The sequence below is a fragment of the Phyllostomus hastatus genome, unplaced genomic scaffold (genome assembly GCF_019186645.2).
Source record: "Phyllostomus hastatus isolate PE091 unplaced genomic scaffold, TTU_PhHast_1.1 phas_scaffold_129, whole genome shotgun sequence".
Lineage (NCBI taxonomy): Eukaryota > Metazoa > Chordata > Mammalia > Chiroptera > Phyllostomidae > Phyllostomus > Phyllostomus hastatus.
Window position 1 is genome coordinate 27,826,095 of NW_025334009.1, and position 23,877 is coordinate 27,849,971.

Here is a 23,877-nt window from a genome sequence, read left to right on the forward strand (position 1 = left end):
TTTACCTTGGTCATTGCTTTGAATACAAAAGCACGTCTGTTTTCTGTGACTATTTTCAATTCAACACCTTATTGGAATGAGCTTTATGATACAGAGTAATGTCTTTTCTTCCACTCATATTTCTGGGATTTCTCTCATCAGCAGTAGGAAGGACCTGTATCTGTTTTACACTCAGCACTGAAATTGCAGTTGTTTGCCGGGAGAGAAAATAAAAGCAGTCCTAAGAAGTTTAAATGTAAATGCAGCAAGGGAAAAACAGGACAAGATTACTGTCAAATGAAATGTAGGGCAAATAATGTTTTGCATCTACACTCAGTTCAGATGATGAAGTTAACACTGTTTGGCTTTATTAAAATATCCTGATTTAAAATAAGACAAAGCTTGTTCCTATTGACCTCTTTTTGGGAAAGACAGAGCTGGGGAGCAATGCCTTTCTTGAATGTGCTGCTATAGGAATGTTGGAGGGTGTAGGACATCTCCAAACTATACAGTGTGAGTCTCTGGGACTCCACATGCTGAAGGCTCTGCATGTCCTTCAGTGGAGAGAAGCTGGAGTGACAGCAAACGAACCTCACGTGCATCCTTTCCCCCCAAATAACTAATTTTTGGCAATCTTTTATTTTCTAATATTTTAACTTTACTGCTTAGCCATAAAAATGATCTTTGTGGCTTAAAATTTAAAATTTTCTTTTCAGATGATGTAATGGATTTAGGTGTAGTCTTTGTCTTCAGCACAAAGCACCTAAAAGGCTCTGAATTCATTCTTTATTATTGAAGCTCATTGTCTGTATGTATACATGCTGAGATCCCTGCAGTATCATCAACATTTTCACAGTTATTATCATCAGCACCACCTCCATTTCCACCACCACCACCTGTACCATCACCAACACCATTACCACAACCAGTATCACCACCACCATCATCACCATCACAACCACTCTCTTGACAACATCATCAGCATTACTGCCACTGTCAGCAGCAGAATAATGACCCCTTACCAAGTGCTTTCTCTGTGCCTGGCATTGTGCTAAGGACTTCCTATGCACAATCTCATTTACTCTCTCAACCATACTAGATAAATGATATTATTATCCTCATTTAACACATGAGGAAACTGAAACTTAGAGAAGTTGAGTAACTTGCCTAAGGTCACTCATACAACCAATGTTAAAGTGGAATAAAAATTCAGCTCTCTCTGGATTTACAGCCTATAAACTTATTTACTAAACTCCATTGCCTCTATCCTATTCTTTCCCCCCAAAGTCTGTCTAGAGATTTACCAATTCTGTAATTTCTTCCATTGTTCCTTTATCCTACAAGGAAAGCAAGTTTGCCCAAGGAAAACTTTGTACAGTGAGTGGGCTTCCTATACCCATGGTATCTTGCTGAGGTACAGAATCTTGCTGAAGAGGAGGCTAAAAATTAAGGAGAATACCAAAAACTTATTTGTATCATGGTCTTTAAAAACATTAAACCCTATTCCCTCCTTATCCTTTGAAGGTAGTCTAATGTTTATCCTATGAAGCTGGGATAAACCTCCATCAATCCCCCTTCTGCCTTTCCTCCTTCTTCCACTGTTGATTTTTCCAAGGGTTCAGATAATATTATCAGCCAAGTGATGATCTGGGTGACTCTACAATTCATCCTGTGTCATTTTTTTTAGGGTTTTTTTGGTCCCGATGGATATGGACGTCCAGGAAGAAAAGGAAGAAAGGTGCGGTTTACTTTACAGAGTATTCTGAACTCAAGACTATAGCTTTTATTTTATTTTACTAGAATGAGAGTTGCTGCCAAAGGGGCATGCCAGGAACAGTTTCTACACGCTGTTTATGACATGTTGTAGCTGTCAGAGTTCAGTCCTTAAAAAAAATAAAAGCTGATTTTGTCACTCCATTATTGAAAAATCGAACTCCTTACCTCACCTTCTTCTTACCCAGCTACTCCTACCCCAGCCCTGGGCATCCAGGCTGTTTTCCAACTCCTTGACTTTGCAAATGCTCTTGCCTCTATTTGGGATGTCCTTCCCATCTCCCTCCTTCAGACAATTTTTACTCATTTTCTACTAACTCAGATATCAACTTCTCCTTGTGGAAGGCAGAATTTGTTTTGTCCTGTATTCTGTATTCCCAAAGCACATTGTTCATATTTCTACAGTAGTCCCTTTCCATTGATGTTATATTTAATTTATTCCTGTGTATTTGTCTACCTCCAGTTTGTGAAGTTGATAGCAGGATTGCATCTTACTCCTTTGGTATTGCTGGAACACAACCTGGCACAGAGTAGGTTCTTAATAAGTATATTTAAGTATTTCCACTCCCATAGGTAGGTAGTATTTTAACATGCAGTTAATGGGTTACTGACAGAGGATTTGAAGTATAGAAGTCACATGAACCTTGTTGAGCTAATCAAATGTCAGTAGCTGCAGTTACTCTTGGTGCTTTAGCTTGCAAGTTACAGTTTTTGTTTCACAAAAGAAGAAATTACTGGGATGTTTGGTGATGCTCAGCTACTTAACTATGTCAGAACTCTGGGTTGGCTTCTCTGCAGTTCTCTCATTTCCCTTTGTGGCTCTAGACAACACTACTGTCATTTTATTGAGCAGGAAAGTGCCTAAAACACAGTGATCCCTTAGTAGATACCTGTGGAATGATGAACAGTGTGGACCCACGGTGATCATCTAGCTTAGCCTTGTTGATTTACAGATAAGAAAATGGAGACTCAGAGACATGCTGTAACTTGCCTGTGGTCACAGAGCTAGTTAGAGACAGAGCTGAGTGTGGAAACTAGTTCATGGGAGTCTCATCTGGCAAATTAAGTCTTTCTCCTCTAGAGGAGAGTTTGCATGGCAGAAAATTCTGGGTAGAATTCAAATGTGCATATTTTGAACTATGTTACCCAACTCCTCTGCCCTCCCCCTGCCCCCCCCCCCCCCCCCACTAAACACAAGGGCAGTCTCTTCTTATTGTGATGTACTTAGCGCTGTGGAACATACAGATTCACTCCACATTTGCATGAGTTTTTCCTAGCAAGTCATAATGGTCTCACTTTAAATGGCCTTTATTGCTGATAGGCCAGCAGACTACATTTTCCTAGTCTGTTCACCCTCCTCTTCTCTGAGTGCTCTGTTTCATGCTGTCTCCTCTCTGTAGATCATCTCCAGTGTAAAAAGAGGTAGGACTATCATCTAAAAAAAAAAAACCCAAACCAACAACAAAACCCTGACTTAACTACACACTTTCATTGCCCCATTTCTCTTTGGCAACTCTTGGAAGAAGTAGGCCCATACACATGGTTCTTATTCAGGGGTGATTTTACCCTCTAGGAGACATTTGGCAATGCCTGGAGGTGTTTTTGTTGTCACAGCTGGGGCGGGGGGGGGATGATGCAGTGTTTTTTTGTGTTGTTTTGTTTTTTAACATGTTCTCTCTGTGCCTGGAATGTTCTCCTCCCAGATATCTGCTTGCCTTGCTTCCTCAATTCATGCTGGACTTTGCCCAAATGCTACCTTTACCAAAAGGCTTTTTCTGACCACCTTCTGTAAAATATATGCCCACATCCACCCGTGTCATTCTTTATACCTTAATCCCCTCTCTGGAACAGCATTTATCTCTTCCTGACATATTACACATCTCTCCCTCACTAGCGAGTAAGTCCCATGATAGCATCGGTCTTTGTTCTGTTCACTGCTTAATTCCCAGTGCTTAGAAAAGCACCTAACACATAGTAAGTGCTAAATAAATGTTGAATGAATCATTGCTTTGTAGTGTGCCTTTGATCTGACCTTGATGACCTGCTTCCCAACAGTCAATTTGGTGCTTCTTCCCTTGGTTTCTATCGGATCAGACCTCTGATTATTTAAACTGATAGGTAAAAATGCTTAAGAAGGCAGTTTCATTACACAATATATTAAGGAGGGGTAGGAATTTGTAAAATCATTTGCAAGTTGTTTCACAATGAATTATAGAAATAAAAAATGGACACTTGGGAGTAGCTCAAAATAACTTTTGATATAGTTGGTTTTTTTCTGGCACCTGTTTTTAATCTTTTTTTTTTCAAGTTACTGTTTCTTCTTTTTTTCTGGGGAATGCCAAAAAAGAAAAGACTTAATCACATGGTGTTAAACAAGTTCTTCTCTCATTTCTGACACTAGGGTGAACCTGGATTTCCTGGCTATCCTGGCACAAAAGTAAGAAGATATCTTTCTGGGTCTGGCAACTGGTATGCACCCTGTGTCATTTGTTTGTACTTATTTTTCTTTACATTCAAGATTTTGCTTTTGATTCTCTTAAGGGAGAAGCTGGTGACCCAGGCCACCGAGGAGAGAAGGGGGCGAAGGGAATCAGAGGGAAGAGGGTAAGAATGAAAGGGATTTCCCAAGACCTATGAAGGCTTACATCATAACACTACTCATGGGGGCCTATTTGCATGGGGTTGATGGACTTCTTAGCAGGAAGCCCATGTCCTCCTCAGGCAGGCACTTACACATCCTCCTAAGACTACCTCATTTCCCACTAATTCCATTCTCATTCATCTTCTGAATGGAAACACAGCTCCCCAGACCATAACAGCAGAAAATCCAAGTTAGAGTTTGAGCTGAGCAATATTAACCTTTAAAAAAAAATAAGTTTGGAGGGACCGCTGTCTTTGGTAAGCCTATATATAATTTGGAAGGGTATTGTTTTAGCTGCAGAGAAAATATTGCTGTTTCTCCAAGCTTTTCCCGAGTCTTACCTTTCTCTTAGCTTTTACTACACACTCAAGAATGTGGTGTCATCTCAGTAGACTTTGAGTCCTATTTTCTGTGCTTTATGGAGTCTACCATTAAAAACTGATTTTTCCAGGTTCTGAAGATTCAATCTTGAAGGGCCACAATCACCAGAAGCTCTTTTTGGAAAGAGTAACCCCATGTATATCTAAAACATTGGTAGAGTTTAGCTGGTAGGGAGCAAGGCCTTCTGGGAAAAAGACATGAACCAGAGTTCAGTGAAAAAAAGAGGAAAGGAAAGTGAATGTATATTTTCTAGGAACTCCATAGTTGATATTTCCATACACTGGTGAGGACATAAAGAAAATTTTGATCTGTGCCTCACTTGGCTTCCTGCTGGCTGATATTGTCCTGCTCAGCTAAACTTATCTCTCTGGTTTCAAATTTAAAGAAAAGATAAAACATCAGTTACATGCAGATGATGGTGAGCAGTGAATCCATGATAGCATATACCTTTTCTCACATGCTGAAGACCAGACGAGGGTGGAGGAGCTTTACTTTTCTCTTGATGCCAGGTGCTCAATGCGCACTTTATGCATTCATTTAACCACGTGACTCGAGGGTCAACTGAATATGACATCCTTTAAGGCTGTTTGGAAGTGTGTGTGTGCGTGTATACATGTTGGCTGGAATTAGGTTTATGGTGGGTGGAGGATTTAGATGGTTCCCATAGAGAGAACCCTTGTCTTTCTAGTCTCTCTGTGTCATTCCACTGATCACAGTTCACAAACTAACCACTCTGAGGAAGACTCACTCTACCTTAGATATAATGACAACTTGGTATGTCAGAGTGATGGCTTTAACTGAGTTGTATTCAAGTGGGGAAGCTTATTTCTTTGGTCTGGTGATTTTTAGGGTAATGCTGGCCTTCCAGGATTTGTTGGAACTCCAGGTGAGCAAGGCCCACCAGGACCACAGGTAATATGGACTCTTCCTTTTTCTTATTTTCAACCTTTGTGTAAAAATGCATAAAGATCTGATAATAGGCATCTCTAAGAACACATGAACATTTGGGACACACAAGAGGATCTATATACAAAATAGGTCAAATTTGCTTCGCATTCACTTCACATCCTTACAGAGTATATTTCTTCAACATACATGTTTTACTTGAAGCTTCAGAGTGGATGAAGATGTATAATACATCTTCATACAGATGTATAAATACATCTGTCTAAATACATAAAATAATACATAATACTCCCTGGAGATTGAGTTTATCAACATAAACAAGGTAAGCAGCAACATTTATGCCAAAATTAGAAAGAAATCCTGACAAAATAGGACATTTATATCATCTTAACTGAATTAACAATGTTGAAAGCCCACATACATTTTTTAAGTTCTCTGGAAGGTTATTTGGTGTGAAAGGAAACACATGGGGTATTGTCACTTTGTCCCATGGCTTGTGCTAGGAGGCTAGCTGTCATTTCACGAGGGATGGCACAGTGGGTCAGCTGGGGGTTGAACCTGGTGGTTTCACTGCAGTGTTGGGCTTACTGGAGAAGTACAACAAAGTCAGAGAATCAAAAGCCCTAGAAGGACCACCCATGCTCATTTTGCAGGTTGAGAAGATTGAGAAGATTATAGTGACCTGCCAAAGGTCATAAATTACTGCCTTGTGGCGTCTAAATAAGGCATCTCTATTCTGAAGGATCCAGGGAAGATTTCTTCAGGTCTAGGGCAAATATAGGTAGGTCAGACATAGGTAGGGCAGATATAGGTCTAGGTGGTAGGTAGACAGAGGAGAAAGGAATGTGGAGGACTGGGTTCTCCTTTAGAACTGCCTACAAATGGCCCTGAGATTCTTGAATGGACTTTCCTGAATTTTATCTTAAACTATGGCTTTTTCTCAAAACGACTTGGCCTTCTTAAAGTTACATACCATCTACCTAGGTATCCTGGACTCCAAGGTCTGGCACACACTTCCTAGGCACTCTGACCTCCTTCCGTAAGGAGTCAGACAGAACTCCAGAGTCAGGAAGTAGTCCATGAGCTGTGGTGAACTTTATCAGAACTCCAACTCAGTATAATAATGTATTGGACCTCAGAATTTTGCATTTTAAACCTGTTTCTGCTCTTTGCAGGGCATCAAGGGCCCCAAAGGCTTGGCAGATATGATGGTAGGTGAAGGTTTGAATTCTAAACTTTATTCTTTTCAGAACACAGAGCTTTCCACTTGGACAACACAGAAATCTATAAAGATTCTTTAGTTTTGCCTCTTACAAATTTTGTTAGTACTTTAAGCTTATAGAATAAGCTTACTTTGAAAGGTTATAACCAAATCAAATAAAAAGAGTAGAATAATATTTTAGGTTGTGGAGGGCATCTGAATGTTTCTGAGCAGTACTAGTTGACATGAAAGGAAAGATTGAGACTATTCCCCTATGCATATGCCTTTTTCATAAAGTTCAAAAATATGCTTATAAAGTATTTATAAGCCAACACACAGGACACAGTCCAGGCCTTTGTGTTTCATGGCACACCTGAAAACAATCTCAAAAGTTATGATGGTTTTTCATCTTCCAAGTACAAAAATACTATTGTGGGTTGGGGGAAGGAAGTAGGGACAACTGAGGAGCAAGAAGTGGTGGGTGGAGGGAAAAACAGAACAGAGAAAGGGACAAAGCAGGATTCTAGAGGAGGTGTTAGGAGCACTGTCTTGGCAGCCATTCTAAAGAAGTGTACTAGGAATTGCTGGTACAGAGATCCAAAAAATGAAGGCACTTCTCTGCCTTCTGTGCCAAGATTCCTGGATTTAAACTTCTTCAAAATGATATTTGATTCCTTTGCTTTGTGAGGCAGATAAGAAAGGTAAAAGAATTCCCCTCATTTATCTAGCTCTAACAATATGGGCACTATATTGTATGTAAAATATATTAAATGTTTTAAAATAGCCACTGGATCCATAAATATAATTGCTGGATAGTTTTATTTACTATAACAATATTCATGTTTTATGTTATAGCTTCAAAAGTTTTGGATAGGCACTGATAATATCCATATGGCATTTCTAGGTCACCAGAGTGAGGAGGAATATACTTCAAATTAAGTATTTTTCTCTTTTTTCTATCTTTCTCCATCTTCCTAACAGCCTTGTGAAATCATCAATTTCACACGAAAAAACTGCCGTAAGTTGTTTGAAAAGGGCTCAGAAGGAGCCAGTGGTGTGAAAAGGGGATGCATCATGGATTGGGGACATAAGTCACCATGGATTTGACTGATGTTTGGGAGGGGCCATTGTCCATCATAAAAGGATCCTGTAAGTGAATATATTTAGTTCAGTCTCCCCTTGGGTAAGTAACCTTCCTCAAAGTGGTCTTAGAAATGAAATGGCCTCAGCATCTAAATGGTGGAGGAAAACTCCACTGTGTAATATGGTACGCCATGAAATGCAATGGTAATTGCACTCCTACACGTCTGCATCTTGTTCCTACCACAAAATAGGCAAAAAGAAGCTTTGTTTTTTTTTATCTCATCTATTTAAACAGGAGGGATCAACAGTGAGCTTTCAATAAGAAACATGCCCTATTTTATATACATTTAGGTTTTAAAAATGGAATTTTGAATCATCAAATTTTAAGTTATTACATTATCAGATTTTAATTTATTTACTGTCTTCAATGTATTCCAGGATATTTGCATCTTATAATAAACACATTTCTCCACTTACTGGCAACAGGGAGAGAACATTGATTTGGCAAATTACTTTATTTGGGACCATGGTTTTCTTCACAATCATCCCACCCCTCTCACTCTGTCTAACTCTTCCATATTCTGTTCATTCCCATCTAGTTGTTGCTCAGGGAGCGTGTAGAATCCTGCTTCTTAGAAATCATAAAGAATAATACCATCATCTTGACCACAAAAGCAAAGCATGTCAGAGTTGGCTTTATAAAAAGTGAAAATCCCTTTACATTAAAAAGCAAACAGAAAAATGAAAAAAAAAATACATGCAAGAAAAGCAATGGATCCAAGCAAAGGTTCTTGCTCTATCATGTCAAAATATATAAAATTGCTGCTACTCAATCATTTTCACCAAATTATTTATATAAATACAGATATTTTATATTTGCTAAACATAAATGTAAAAACTTCTTTTAGACTGAAAATGGGTGAAAGACATGAATGGAGGATTCAGAGAAGAAAACCTGCAAATGAACAACAAACCTGTGAAAATGTTTGACTTCACAAGAAGTCAAAGAATACAAATCTAAAAGAGATACTCTTTTTGTTTCTCGAATTGGAAATATATTTTTTTAAGTGACAAAAAAAATACCACACTCCAAATTGGGGAAATGTGCAAAAATACTCATTGCTGGGAGGATTGCTAATTGGTACAACCTGTCTGAAGTGCAATTAGACAATGAGTATCAAAAGCTTTAATGACAGAGATTGAGGTAGGATTACCACTGGACAAATATGCACAGAGACACATGTACAAATATGCTCATAATGGGATGCTGGAGGTGGAAGTCATGAGATGTCTGTGCAGTAGAATGGATGATATTGCTCTAAACAAATAGATGTCCATTATATACTAAGTGAGAAAACGATTCCAAACAGAACATATCCTATACTCTAAGTTATGGAATTAAGATGCATTAAGGGTAATTTAAATTTTTTGTGTTCTAATTTTTTCCATAAAAATATATTACTTGCATACACACTTACATATAATATATCCATAGTTTATTATATATATGGCTCCAGAATAGCTCAGTATTAATTTGATTTAAGTTTAATACATGTGACCTCAGTGCTCAATAGCAGTGACACAAACTTGTTTCTCAAATCAAAACCTGGAAGATGCCAGTCTAGGGTTAAAGTGGTGCTCCAAAGCGTTCAGAGATGCTCTTTATATTTTCTTGCTCTGCCATTGGAAAGAAAGTGCTCTGTTTCCCAAATTATTTCATAGTCTGAGATGTACATGATGCTTCAGTTGGCAAGCAGAAGCAAGGAAAGGACAAGTATACTTCTCTGAAGTTGTACCTGCCATTTTTCTTATTCTGTTATCTAGAACTTACTAATAGAGCCATTCCACTGGATAAGGCAGTCTGTTCCAGGAAGCCATGTGCCCAGCCAGAGACTGGAGCTCTCTTACTGTAGAAAACAGGGAGCATGAATAGAGGGGAGCAATTAGAGGTATCTGCCATAGGCAGGCAAGTGTTGGAGAAAGCCACTGATTAAATTTTCCAGGCAAGATGGTTTTTCATCCTGAAGCACTTGCATGGAAAACACACCACTGCTTATGTAAACTAACAAATGTCTCCTTTTCTCTCCAAAATAATCTTCCTTCCAGCTTGTTCAACAGGTAAATAATATTTCTTCTTATTCAAATCTTCACTTGTTAGAGGCATTGCAGAAAATCTTAAAGCTGTATATCCACGTTCCCAGGTGTTTCCAAATGCCCAGTGTTCCCCACTGAAGCGGTCTTTGCCTTGGACATGTCCAGTGACATCTCTGAGTTGGAGTTTGAGAGGATGAGAGACATTTTATTGTCTCTGTTGATGAAGATGGAAATAAGTGAGAGTAACTGCCCAAAGGGTGCCCGAGTGGCCATCATTGCATACAACAACAAAATAGATTACCTGATTCGCTTCTCAGACTACAAAAGGAAGCCTGCACTCCTTCAGGCAGTCCAGAAAATTCCCCTGAAGAGGTCATCTGGCAGCAGGAACCTTGGGGATGCCATGAGGTTTGTGGCCAGACACGTATTCAAACGTGTGCGCTCGGGCCTTCTCACGAGGAAAGTGGCTGTGTTCTTCCAGGCAGGCTGGGCCAATGATGCCGATTCCATCAACACTGCCACCCTGGAGCTCAGTGCGCTGGACATCATCCCTGCAGTCATCACCTTCACAGAGGACCACAACCTCCCAGACGCCCTGGTGGTATGTGGGGGAGCTCCTGGGGGACAGGGGCACTGGGGCGGTTAGTGCATGGTCCTTACCCCTCCATTGAGGACCACATGAGGTATGAGAGCTGTTCAGGGAAAGAATTTCCTAGGAATTAATGTGTATGCATGAGAAGGGGGGTGTCTCCTTATGGACTCTAATACTAGTGCTGACTGGCCTTCTTAATCACTTATTCTGTGCTATGTGCCTCATCAACATTACCTTATTTACTTATCCCCAAAACTCTGTAAGGTAGGTTTATTGTATATCTCCATTTCAGAAATAAGAAAACAGGCTTAGAGTGGTTAAGTCTATCATTGAAAGTCAAGTGGCAGCCTCATATTATCTGCCTTCAGAGCCTGTGCTTAATCACTATTCTAAATTGTATCATGGGGGTTCATAGAAGGTAATTTTCTTTTTTCACTTGGGGTGAAAATATATATCCATAGAGGAAAGCAGGTGATGTGCCCCAACTTTAAATGTAGAGCTGGTTGGCTTTTTATATATGATTAAAACCTCAAAACGTGTTTCAAGGTACTGAACATTTTTAGCATCCTGTAAGTTTTTCTTACGTCCCATCCCATACCATGTACTGCCAGAGTCACTGCTCTTCTGGCTTCTATCACAGTCAACTAGTCTGACCTGTTCTGTACTTTCATATGAATTGAATCCTATAGTATTACTCTTTTGTTACTGGGTTTTTTCACTCATCCATGTTGTATTATATAGGTAACTCTTTTTTACTTGAGCATCCTTATAACCATTTTTCTGAACGTTATGTCTAATAAATTGCTTGCCTCCATTTTATTAGCTCTTTTTCTGGAGATTTCTCCTGGTCTTTCATTTGAGGCATGCTTCTTTGCGTCCTCATTTTGGCTGCCTCTTTGTGTTTGTTTCTATGTATTAGGTAGATCTGCTATGGCTCCCAGTCTTGGTAGGATGGGTTTATGTAGTAGGTGTCCTGTGGGACCCAGTGGCACAGTCTCTTTCATCACCTGAGCCTGCTGCTCCAGGAATTTTCCTTGTGTGAGTTATACGAACCCTCTTGTTTTAATTGAGTATTGATTACAATTGGTCTGTTTGTGTGAGGGATTGACTCTCAGGTTGGCTAACTGTGAGGATCAACCTGGACTACCAGCTTCTGTGGTGGTGCTGGCTACATGAAGCAAGATTTACCTCTACAGAGTCTGGTGCCCGCCAAGATTTCCCTTTGGATATGCTGCTTGTGAGGCTAATTGGATCCTGCTCTGATGTCTGAAGTTGGCCCCTGGGTCGTGTTGGTTCTGGGGCCTTTTGGGAGGGACTCTGGTACAGACCAATATTAGATGCTACCTGTGACTGGCCCTTGGCAATTTCTTTGGAGTTATAAAGCTATCCACAGTATATGGCTTCCTCTGCTGGGTTTGGGCGTGCATGGGAAAGACTAAGCTGTATACCAAGGCCAGCTTTTACCACTATTGGGCCCACAGGCAGGTCAGCAAAAGTCCCAAGGCATCCCAAAGTTCAGTTCTACCTGCTTCTACTTGCTAAGCTCAGTCACTGAAAGAGCCTCTGGTAGTACTCAAGATATATGAGGTAGGTTCTCAGTGAGACACCAGGTGAGGGTGAGTGCTGTTCACCAGATGGATAGAGGTTCAAACTTGGTGCCAGTGCTGGGTCTGAGGCCACTCAGCAATTGTCCCATGGTATACTAAGTCTAGCTGCCACATGCTGGGTGCTTGCACACCTTTGTGGTGAGGCCAGGACTCAGGGAGTCATCAGGGTGAGGCCAGTAGAGTTTATCAGGCCCAAACAGACCAGGATTTGAACCTATGAAGAGAGTTCTGCACCAGTTGGGCATGCAAGGGAAAAATAGCCCTGTTCTAGAGCCGCAAAACTCAATCTGTCCCAGATTCAGACAGGAGCCTGATCTCAGTGAGGTGGAGCCACAGAGAGTCAGGAGGGTGGGGTTAAGGGATCTTCTGTGATGAGGAGGCGCTGGTCAGGCTTGGGGGATGGTAGGGGAAGTGGCCTCTTCTCCAGTGCCATAGAACTAAGTCTGCCCGGGATTCTTCCCAGACCACAGCAGGGCAGAGCCACTGGGAGTTGGGAGGGTGAGGCCTGCTGATTTCCCCTGAGGGAAAGGGCACCATTCAGGTTTGTAGGAAAGGGGGGGAAATCCTACCCACCTCAAAGCTACACAACTCAGTCACTGACACCCCCTGGGTTTGCCCAGATCTCTTACACCCTGTCCCAGGCAGCTGACTCCTCAGCAGGGCACAACCTCCACAGGGTGGGGCTATCGCATTCCCCCAGGCAGATGCCATATGGAGGGAAGTATTCCACCGAATAAAGATGGTGTTTATGGTGTGAGAGAGCAACTCAACACAGGGATCTTGGCCACTGTCCCGTTAGCGCTCTCATTAGAACCACAAACTGTAGTCTTTCTTTATGTGACTCTAGTCCGCCCTGCCCTCCCTCCCTCCAGAGCCCAGGGTGAGTGGCTGTAAACAAGATTTTGTGTGTTGGCTTTAACAGGGTGCCCATTTCTGTAGCTGACTCCTGTATCTCCCTGGCAGGCAGAGTCCCTGCTGATTTTCATAGCCAGATATAGTGTGGGCACCTCTGGTGCTCTGGGATGGGTAGCCCTGCTTGGAGTTAAGATCCCACACTTCTCAGAGGGAACATTTGCAGCTAATACATCCCTCTGAAATCTCAGCCACAGACCATGGGAATGAGGTCAGCCATTGTTGCATTTCTGCCCTTCCTACCAGTCTCAATGTGGCTTCTTCTATAAATTCTTGGTTATAAGACTTCTCTTCAGGTAATCCTCAGTTGGTTATTCAGGTTGATTGCTCTGTATCTGAGATGTAATTCCAATTTGGTTGTGGGAGGACATGAGTGTATCATCTACCTACTCATTGCCCACCCCAGGCCCCACCATTTTGGATTTAGATTGCTATTCTCTGTGTAAAATATTCCAGGATGCCTATGAGTGTCAGGTTGAACCATGTGACATTGCCAATATTCAACTCCTTTTTGACCAGCAAAAGTGGAATTGTCATATTGTTCACCCTAATATCTTATGATTTTAGCTGGGCTAGGCCACTTAATTTTCTTTGGATGTTGATGGTACAACAGAAGTGCTAGGTGAGAGATTTTGTTGACAGCTGTGAATGTGCTTCTAAGAATCAATAGATAAAACTGTGAGAGCTTGCAAACTGCTGGGAAGGATGGACAAAATATTTTGGGCTTTGAGAAACAAGATTAAAATGCAGAGGGTGAATTCCTTGTTCAGGTTACATCTGTCTTGGTTAGCAGGATGTCTGGATAAGGATGGGTTACTGGGTGTGGGGCAGCTCTCAATAACCTCCTGAATGGATTAATGAAGGCAGAGTATAAAAAAACAATGGTTTAAATTAGAGATGTAGCTTTTGTCTTTGGCTCTTCCATCAATAATGAGATGCCTTTTGAAAAGCCTCTGTATCTTCCTGAGTCTCATTTTTCTCAGCTCTAAAATGGAGAGGGTCACAACTAGACATCATCTAGGCTTCTTGCCAGGTGTAATTATCTAACAATTGGAGAGTGATACCCAGGGTACAGTTCCATTCCTCCAATGCTCATCTGTGCTGCTGTCTGGAGGGCGTCCTGGGCAGACCGTGTTTGAATCTGATGGGGAGGTGATGCTTTGCCAAGATGTTCTTGCCCTCTTTGTTGCTCTAGGTTCCTAGTAAAAGGATGTAAGGGTATGCGGGAAAAAAAAAACAACTTTCTAGCTTATCTCTACCTAAACCTCAGCTGTGTCATTTCTATCTGCTTTCCTCTCCATTTTTCAGATATATTCTTGCTCCAGGACTCTGGGAGATGACCCTGTTTCTTAAATTGAACAATTTAGAAAGGATGTTAAATGGTGCTTTCTGGCTCAAATGTAATAAATGACCTAATTTCTAGTGACATTAGCAAGGGGGAAAACTGTAAAAATGACAACCCCTTTCAGGGCCTTTCAGAAAAATCTTCATTTCTTCACAATTGGGCATATTGCAGCCTTTAACCTCCCCTACTCTGTTCTCTATCTTTAGGGGAATTCAGTTAGGAGAGTGTGAGTATCCTGTGATTTTTCTTCTGAATTATCTCCCTGTGGGCTTTCTTCCACTGTCTGTGGAGATTTTTGTCCTTTATCTCTATGTTATTTTATTTTTTAGAACAACACCTGGATGCTTCTGGCAAAATGATGGTTATTCAATTTGAAACAATTATATAAACAAATACCCTGACTTCTCTGTCCATTTAAACATGCTTGGAGGCTGTGGGCATATTGAAAAGATTTTTAAAGTCATCCATTGAGTCCTCTCAGCCCTAAATAAAATAGTATTATAGCATTTGGACTACTTATGACTAATCCCATTGTCAAGAACTGTCCTATTGCCTTGTGTCTCAAAACATGACTTCATTGACCCAATATTTTAAAAGTTAAAAACCACAGGATTACAGGAAAAATGCAATTTGTGTGCCAGATTTCAGATTTAATTTTTCTTTATCAAAAGTCTAGTATGTGTTCCCTTGAAACAGTACCTAAGAAAATAGCTCATGTTTATTGAGCCAGGCCCTGTTCTAAGGTCTTCCCATTTATTGATTCACAATCTTTACAACAACCCAATGAGATAACTCTTAATATGCCTTCATTTTTCAGGTGGTGAAACTGAGACAGAGAAGTTGAACAACTTGCTTAGGGTTTGGAATTCCCCTTAGCAATGGGATTTAATTCAGAAGTCAAAAACAGGAAGAGAGTTTAGAAGTTCAAAATTCTTCCCATGAATTAATTTGTATTATCTTTTCAATAATGCTATGAGATAAATCTATGAACTGGCCCTATTTTTATTTTTGTGTATTGCTCTTTAAAAAGAAATCCAAAGAATAGATTTGGACTTCTGACTATTATGAAGACAAAAAGTAAAATCAGCTTTAGAAGATGAAAATACAGGGGTGGGCAAAAATAAGTTTATAGTTGCGAGAGCATGAAACATTTATTCTTGTATTATTATGCATTAATTATTATATTATTTATTTGTATTACAACTATAAACCCAATGAATTAAGAAGAAGGCCAAAGAAATTTTTTAAAAGTTTTGATATAATTTCAGAATTCAGAAAAGTTGCAGGAGGACATTGGGTTTTTTTGTTGTTGTCATTTGCTTGCTTGTTTTGTCTTTTTAAAGAAAATATTGGGTTGCCCAGATAGGCCCTTGCAAAGGCCATGGATAGCACTGGGCTGAGACCTTGGGGCTGCTGTTTTCTGTTAGACTGTTATTCCCTTAAAGCCAGAATCAGCAACTGAAGATGGAATTAGGCAATGAGGCTTCAAACCCTGGCTTTGTCCCTTATGTCATCTGTATATGTTATTTGGCACTGGAATCTCAATTTATTCACCCAGTTCATAAAACAATTTCCCTCAATTTATAAAACAGGGATATACTCCCAGGTTTGTTGTGGGAATTATGAGAGATAGTGCCTGCAGGGACATCTGATACTTCGTATGTGCATGTTCATCTTCTAAGATTGCACTTTTGCCCAGTAACTGTTTTAAAATGTATAGTTTCCATATGGTACACACCTATGAAGTTCTAAGCACCATGCTACATGCTTGTCATGCCTTGTCACCCTGACTCCTCACCATTCCAAATGTGGTCCTGGGACTAGCCACATCATCAGCACCCAGGTTTGTCAGAAATGCCACATCTCACCCTGGCTGGTGTAGCTCAGTGGATTGAGCATGGGCAGCACACCAAAGGGTGGTTGGTTTGGTTTCAGAGCACATGCCTGGATTGCAGGCCAGATCCCCCAGTAGGGGGCATGCAAGAGGCAACTACATTTTGATATTTCTCTCCCTCTTTCTCCTTCCCTTCCCCTTCCCCTAAAAGTAAATGAATAAAATCTTTTTTTAGAAAAAGCAATGCCACATCTCAAGCTCCACCTTCAATCTCATCAGTCGGGTTCTGCATTTTTAATAATATCCCTGATGGTTTGCATGAATGTTAAAGTTTGAGGAGTGCTGGTATGATCTCAACTATCCCACAAGTTAGTAACAATAACCTGCCTTTCCAAAAAAGGTAAGGGAAGGTCAGAGGTGAAATGACTTGTTCTAAACCACATAGTCCTGGCATTGGCTTTTTCACATGTCTGGTTCCCTAGTCCTACTGTGTGATCCAACACCCTCAATCCAATGTCAACTCTTAATATTTGCAGGGGAGTTCAGGAAGAGTCTACTGCTTCACGGCAGTCTTGGTGGGATCATGCCAAATGGCAGGAGCCAAAACTGAACTCAAGCTCCTGGGGTCAGTCACAGGTTATGTGACTCTTCCCTATTTTCCCTCCTTGTTCCCTGAGCTCTTACCTCAGCTGGATGCCAGATTGTTTATAATTCTCCCTCTTTAGGGTCCAGATAGCTTTTCCTCTGTCCAGGGCATATCCTCCTCTACAGCACTTGCTTCCTATCCCTCTCCTCCCATCCGTCTAAGCCAAGAGCCTCCTCCAGCTCAGTTCCAGGAATGAACATTGTCCTGTGGCCCCTGGCAGCTTAATGCGGGAGCTGAGACCCTATGGGTCTCTCTAGCTCATGGCCCATGAAGAGATTTTTAATAGTGAGGGCAGAGGTATGAGGATTGTCTATATCCTTTCAGGAAATGTCTTTCTGTTTATTGATACAGATCCCTGTACTGTACCCCCATATACTTGTGTCTTCAGTATACAACTTGTCCCTAAGACTACAATTCGACATTTAGGAGTGAAATTGGTTGAGAGAATGACTATAGGTGCTGATTCAAAGTGTAGTACAGCTTTAAACCTCAAGTAGATCACTTGCTTTGTGTTTAAGGTACTCTGTTTTTTTTTTGAGATTTCCCTCTCTGGGGCTGATGGGAGTTTGCAGAAGGAATTGTAGAGCCCTTTTTCTCTTCTCACACTGGGATCCCTCTCAACACTGGATCTCTGCTTGAGGTTTCTCAGGAATTATCTTGTCTACTTTATCAGTGACAAGGATCATGCTGGCAACTCCAAAGTCCAAGTTACTAAATGTTAATTAATAACAACCATGTACAGATAAATCTATATTGAATTATAGTTCCCTGTGGACTTCATTGTGGGTTTTGTATACTTGTTCCCACAATTTTATTTTTGCAGGAGCAGGAAAAATGTTAAGCATGATCAGAAAATTAAGAGAAGTTTTTGCATATCCTCTCAGCTGCTCAGAGGTGAAAAGGTCACAGAGTGTCCTGAACAAGAGGCAAATACAGAAAACAATAAGTGAGAACCAGGCTGTGTTGAAACAGGGAGAAAGCTGAGCCATACTGATTCTGACCTACAACTCTATTGCTGGAGCAACTGAGGCCAGAGCTTGTCCCAGATCACATAGCCAATAATGGTAGATCATGGGCTAGGACCTGAGTTCATGACACGTAATCCATTTGTACTGCATACACTTTTTCCATGAGCCATTTCTTTCTACAAACTTGAGGAAATATCTGGATTTATTTGAAGTCTTTCATACAACCTTAAAAATTCATATAAATTCTGCATTTTATAGCACCCATTTCCTGTCATTTGAAAATAATGTGTCCTAACATTTTCTCATGACTCTTGGGGTAAAAATTGATGTTCCGAGGGTTAGCCTAGCCTCCTCATATCTCCTGAAACCCTGCCAGGGGTCCTAATTTCAGAAGCCTTCCAACTTGTCTCATGTGATTTCCAGTAAAGCTTTTAATTTGTCAAGTGCGTGGCTATGCTCTGTTTTCTGTAATCTTTGATATTAATTAGGTCCATTTGGTTTGGTCAGTACACAGAACTGATAATCATGTGGAATAGATCTGAATGAATGTTGAAAGTCAGCAACTCTGCACTCATCTTTCATGTCAGCCTCCTCCCTCTGGCAAGGAATTTCAGGCTTTCAGATGTGCTCTGTAGCTACCCATTGGAGGTGGGTGTTCTCTAATCTCTGGGGAGTGGGAGCATCGAGAAGAATTCTAAAGATAACCAGCCTCCCTCTGGGCCTTTGTACATGCCATTCCTCCACATTGTAATGCTTTTCCCTGTTTCTTTGCCAGGCAAACATCCTACTCATTCTTTCAAAAGGGCCAGATGCTATTATCTTTATCAGATTCTCTCTATCCCTTTCCCTTTAAATTTGTGTCCCCTTTTCTGTGTTCCTAAAACATAGATCACTTTCTTGAAAATAGGCTGTCTTTCCACTTAAACTCTTTGAAGGTGTGGCTATGTCATTTTTGTATCTCCACATGGCTTGTTAACACTTTTATGTCATAGCTGTTTAATCAGTCTTGGTTGATTTGAATTTCTAAGTCAGGAAAAACCAGAATTTAGGTTGCTTTTGCCATATAAAGAGCAAGAGAGGATGTATTTCACCTTTCTTTTCAGGAGACTTAGGAAAGTTCTCATGTTTGGGTGTCACATTAGCATAAACAAAAGTCTAACTCTTTATATTTCTTTCCCAACAAGGGCTTTTCCTTTAAGTAAGCTCACTCTGAGAGTATTTGGGATATGCTACAGTCCTAAACAGAAAAAGTAAAAAGCTCTTTATGGAGTATATGTTACAGAAAGTTCTTTTTCAAAGTAATCCCTGCCTGTCTACGTCTCTGAGGGCTAGCACGACATCTTTATATGCCTGGCACCTTGCTGCCAGAGGGGGGTCCAGAGCTTGCTTGGTCCAGGCCTCAGGTTGAAGGAGGACCTGACTTTCAGTGGAGCTCCATTCTATATGATTTGACAGAGAGTGGACAAAAACATTGGACAGGACTGGGCTTAGATATTCACCTCTTTGCAAACCACGCCTCAATTCCTGACAGACATAATCTGAAAGCATTCCTAATTTCATCATGAGGTGCAAATAATCTGTATTAGTCAGGGCAGGTTAACTGTGAAATCATTCATGCCCAAGTCTCAGTGGCTTAATACAATCAAGTATTATTTCTGCCATCTACCACAAATGCATGTGGGACCTTGGGTACATGTGTGGAGGGGAAGATCGAGTTTACTGCGTGTAGCCATTTCAGGACCTGGGCTCCTCCTGTCAGTGGCCCTCATTATACCCTTTGACCTCAAAGCCTTTTTCTGGATCCTCTACATATGGCTGGCAGATGAGGGCCAAGGGATCAATGGAGTATACTGTATACACTAGAAATGGCATATATCACTCCCACGTTCATGCCGTTGGTGAGACCCCAATCATATTGTCCCAATTAACTGCAGAGGAGGGTGGGAAATGTAGTGTCCTTGTGGCCCTAGGAAGAAGAGGGAATAGGTTTGTTGATTATCTAACCACTTGGCACATGGACCTTGTTGGATTTATTATTGTTATTATTAATATTTTGCTTTTCAACCTTGATATTGGTTATTAAATAATACTAATTGGAAAGGTTAAGTGAAGGAGATAAACAGATTTACCATCTCTACAGAGCCTTCCCTGATTTCTCCTCACTTCTGCCTTCTGGTTTTGATATGTTTCAACTCTGAATACCAGGAATACTCTGGAATGTCCTCCCTTAGGTCTCTGCCTCTTTCCAATCTAATGGTATATGACTCATATGACCACCTCCCTAAAGGGAGGCACCGTTCATGTCCATAACTCCCACCACAATGTGTCCTGCATACTGCGGGCAATCACTAAAGATTCATGGAATTTACAAATGATCAAACCCTGAACTCCCTTACCCTCATTCCAACACGACATGGCATTGGCCGAGTTTTACACACATTGGGAGTCTGAGGACCCACAGCTCATGTACCCACAGCAATGACAGTCCAACCTCCAGATTAGAACCAGAGAACTTAATGAATCTAAATGACTGTAATGGATAATGCCAAATTACATACACACAGAAGTTCATATAATTATATGTTCTTTTCAAAAAGTATCATATTAATGTTTTTCTCATCTGAATTGGAAAAAATCATGGCCTGAAATTTAATTCAGTAAGTGGAAAATTTTGTGTATGTGTTTGGATTAGATGGATGCAACCAACAGATTCCACCTGTTCGTCTGGGAGACGAAGAGCCAGCAGGATGTGGAGCACGTGGCCCGCTGCATTCTCTGCCATGGTACATGTGGACTACATTTCTGATCAGACTAATGGTTTTAGAATAGATAAATTATTTGGTGGCTACAGGTCAAATCTGTTCTGCAGATGTGTATTTTCTTGGTATGTGTAGAGTTTTAGAATCTGGGAATTTCCTACTAATTCTGGATGACCAGTTTTTCTTAGGAAGTCAGACTAGTCTAGAAGAGTCGCAGATGCTGGGTTCCCATGTGGCCACAGTCAGCCAGAGCTGAGTTTTGCCTACTCCCCTTTAGTGGGGCAAGTGTCTGTTAGTGACCCACATTTCCTTCCCCTCCCTATTGCTTTACCTCTGGCCTGCTCTGCTTACTTATCTGTCCTGTCAGGTTCCTGTAGATGGCTGGGCTCATGTTCCATCCTTAGTGGCACCTTAGTATGGAGGGTAGACCACTGAACCAAGAATCAAGAGTCCTATTTAGGCCTGGATTTATCATTGACCACCTGTGGGATATTAGCAAGTCATTCAATGTCTCTGTGTCTTCAGCCTTGACTGCTTTATCCCACACCTCATACTAGCCTGTGCCTGAGAGAACTTTGTGCTGAAACCCATACCTGCCCATGTGTGTAGGGCTCTCATCCATCCCCACCTCACACAGGGTTAGAGTGAGTCCTATTGGTGAAATCACAAGGGGATTTAATTATTCCCCTTCTTGATCCACACAAAGACCTAACACTACCCTGAGAGATTTGGTCCTGAGAACTCAGCCAAGTCACATGCAGTAAGTGCCATTTGCAGAATATATTATAATTGATGAACTGCTTTCACATCCATTATTTCATTTGACACATTGTCTCTCTGGGCCTCAGTTCCCTTTCCTATAGAAGCATAGACTGAGCTGGTATTTACTGAGCTTGAGCTTTTCTTGAACTGGTCATTATTCTGACCAGTTACATATATTCATTTTTTAAATTTAAACCTCACAAGGTAGGTGCTGTTATTATCATCATTGTCTCTGTTTGACAGATGAGGAAACTGAGGCAGTGGAAAGGCTGAGTAATTTTCCCAAGGTTAAATACCCGGTAAGAGGTAGGACGTGGACTGAACCAGGCAGATGTCTGTGAACCTAAAGATTAAGAACATTAAAAACATTAAGTGTAATGCCCTGGCTGGTCTGGCTCAATGGATTGAGTGCAGGCCTGCAAACCAAAGGGTCGCCAGTTCGATTCCCAGTCAGGGCACATGCCTGGGTTGCTGGCCAGGTCCCCAGCAGGGGGCATGAGAGAGGCAACCACACACTGATATTTCTCTTTCTCTCGTTCTCTCTCCCATCCTGTCTAAAAATAAATTAAATTAAATGAAATTTAAAAAATAAATCTTAAAAAAAACCCCAAACATTAAGTGTGAAATCAGATCACCTCAGTTCTTTCTTCTGAAAAACGGGCATTTACTTACAGCACACATCTGTTGGCTTTGTCAATACAATGCAAGTAGTGCTCAGCAGAGGCTATCCTTATTGAGAGTCTGGAAATGTGTTTGCATTGAAAGTCATGCCTGGTAACTCTGACCTCTCCCCACCCTTCCTTCCCAGACAATTGCCAACCAGCCCTGGAGTGCAGGTCGGGCATGCCCAGCCCCCTGGCAATGGACATGGATGTGGCATTCGTGGTGGATAGTTCCCACAGCGTTGGAGTCGATGTGTACCATGCCGCATTGAGTCTAGTGGATGCCATACTGAACAACCTGGAGGTGGCTGCTCAGCCGAATGCATCCCCCTATGGGGTGCGTGTGGCTCTGGTGATGCACACAACTCCAGGCTTCTGGCCAGGAACGGGACGCCCACCTGTACATGAGGGTTTTTTTCTGACCTCCTATGGCCACCGGGCACAGATGCAGAGGCACATCCATGAGGTTGTGGGCCACCCTCTGCAGGGACCCCCAGCTCTGGGTCACGCCCTTGAATGGACACTGGAGAAGGTGCTCTTGGCAGCCCCCCTGCCCAGGAAGGCACAGGTTCTCTTCGCCATCGTGGCCAGTGAGACCAGCAGCTGGGACCGGGAGAAGCTTAGAACTTTGTCCTTGGAGGCCAAGTGCAAGGGGATCACCCTATTTGTGCTTGCCTTGGGCCCTGGCGTGGGAACCCATGAGCTGGCTGAGCTGGCTCAAGTGGCCAGCACCCCCTCTGAGCAGCACCTGCTACGTCTGGAGGGGATCTCAAACCAAGAGATGAACTATGCCCAGGGCTTCACACGGGCCTTCCTGAACCTCCTAAAAAGTGAGCAGCAGTCCCTGAGCACTGGGGATGCCTGGTGTGGGCTAGGGTGGGGAGAAATACTTACATAGCCTGGCATTTGGGCAAATAGGTGCCCACTGAACCTTCATCCTTGCTGAGGTACATGCAGCCCCACGGCCTCTGGGGTGCCTCTAGGGAGCACCCTGTTTCCAGAAAACACTGAGCTATCATTGCTCTCACACTGTGCCAAGGCTGGTGCTGCTTTCTCATCAGTTGGTGGTAGGGAGGTCTCAGGTTTCCACCTAACCTCTCAATTTTCTCATTTACCAAAATGAGAATTACAGTCTCTTATTTGTGAAGCCTACATTCAAATATGTGGATGGAGGGCCTTTGAAAGCACCAATGATATGAAAATATGAGGTGTAGTTATTGCTATTACTATTTCCTGTAATCCAGACTTGAGAATCCAATAGTATATAACAGTGCTTCTCAAACATGCACACGCATCTCCTGGGGAATCTTGTTAAAATGTGGATTCTGTTTAAGTAGGTCTCAGCTGGGGCCTGAGATTCTGCATTTTTAACAAGCACCCAAGTGATGCTGATGCTGCTAGTTCATGGAGCACACCTTGAGTAGTAAGAGTTTATGACATTTATTTTTCAGGGACTTGCCAGGAAGTGAGATAGGGTCTCCCACGTCAGGCTGGGTGGATGAAGCCAGCAGTGGAGATTAAGAGGCACACTGATGGTCCAGTCTTGTCCTAGTGCCCTCACCTTCAATCAGAATTCCTGGGGAACCAGTACGAAAGCTGAATTCTCACATGATCATGGAGATTGTTGGGATTCAGGAGTGGGTATGGTCCTGGTTATATTTCCAGGAGTTTGTCTTGGGCTTTGTCCAAAACAAGTCATGTACGGGGCGCCTCATTGTGACCTGTGAGGCCT

At 41.7% G+C, this 23,877-nt stretch overlaps 1 protein-coding gene across 2 annotated transcripts in view; it reads left to right on the forward strand.

Annotated features, from left to right (window-relative positions):
• LOC123830851 (collagen alpha-4(VI) chain-like) overlaps window positions 1–23,877 on the forward strand; it is a 102,034-nt gene that overhangs the window by 70,808 nt on the left and 7,349 nt on the right. For both annotated transcript variants that reach the window (XM_045857477.1, XM_045857478.1), the window contains 10 exons: window positions 1,667–1,717; window positions 4,154–4,189; window positions 4,294–4,356; window positions 5,624–5,686; window positions 6,856–6,891; window positions 7,863–7,899; window positions 10,071–10,082; window positions 10,166–10,659; window positions 20,655–20,745; window positions 22,292–22,975. In XM_045857477.1, coding sequence (XP_045713433.1) covers window positions 1,667–1,717; window positions 4,154–4,189; window positions 4,294–4,356; window positions 5,624–5,686; window positions 6,856–6,891; window positions 7,863–7,899; window positions 10,071–10,082; window positions 10,166–10,659; window positions 20,655–20,745; window positions 22,292–22,975 — 1,567 coding nt within the window. The remainder of the gene's footprint in view (window positions 1–1,666; window positions 1,718–4,153; window positions 4,190–4,293; window positions 4,357–5,623; window positions 5,687–6,855; window positions 6,892–7,862; window positions 7,900–10,070; window positions 10,083–10,165; window positions 10,660–20,654; window positions 20,746–22,291; window positions 22,976–23,877) is intronic.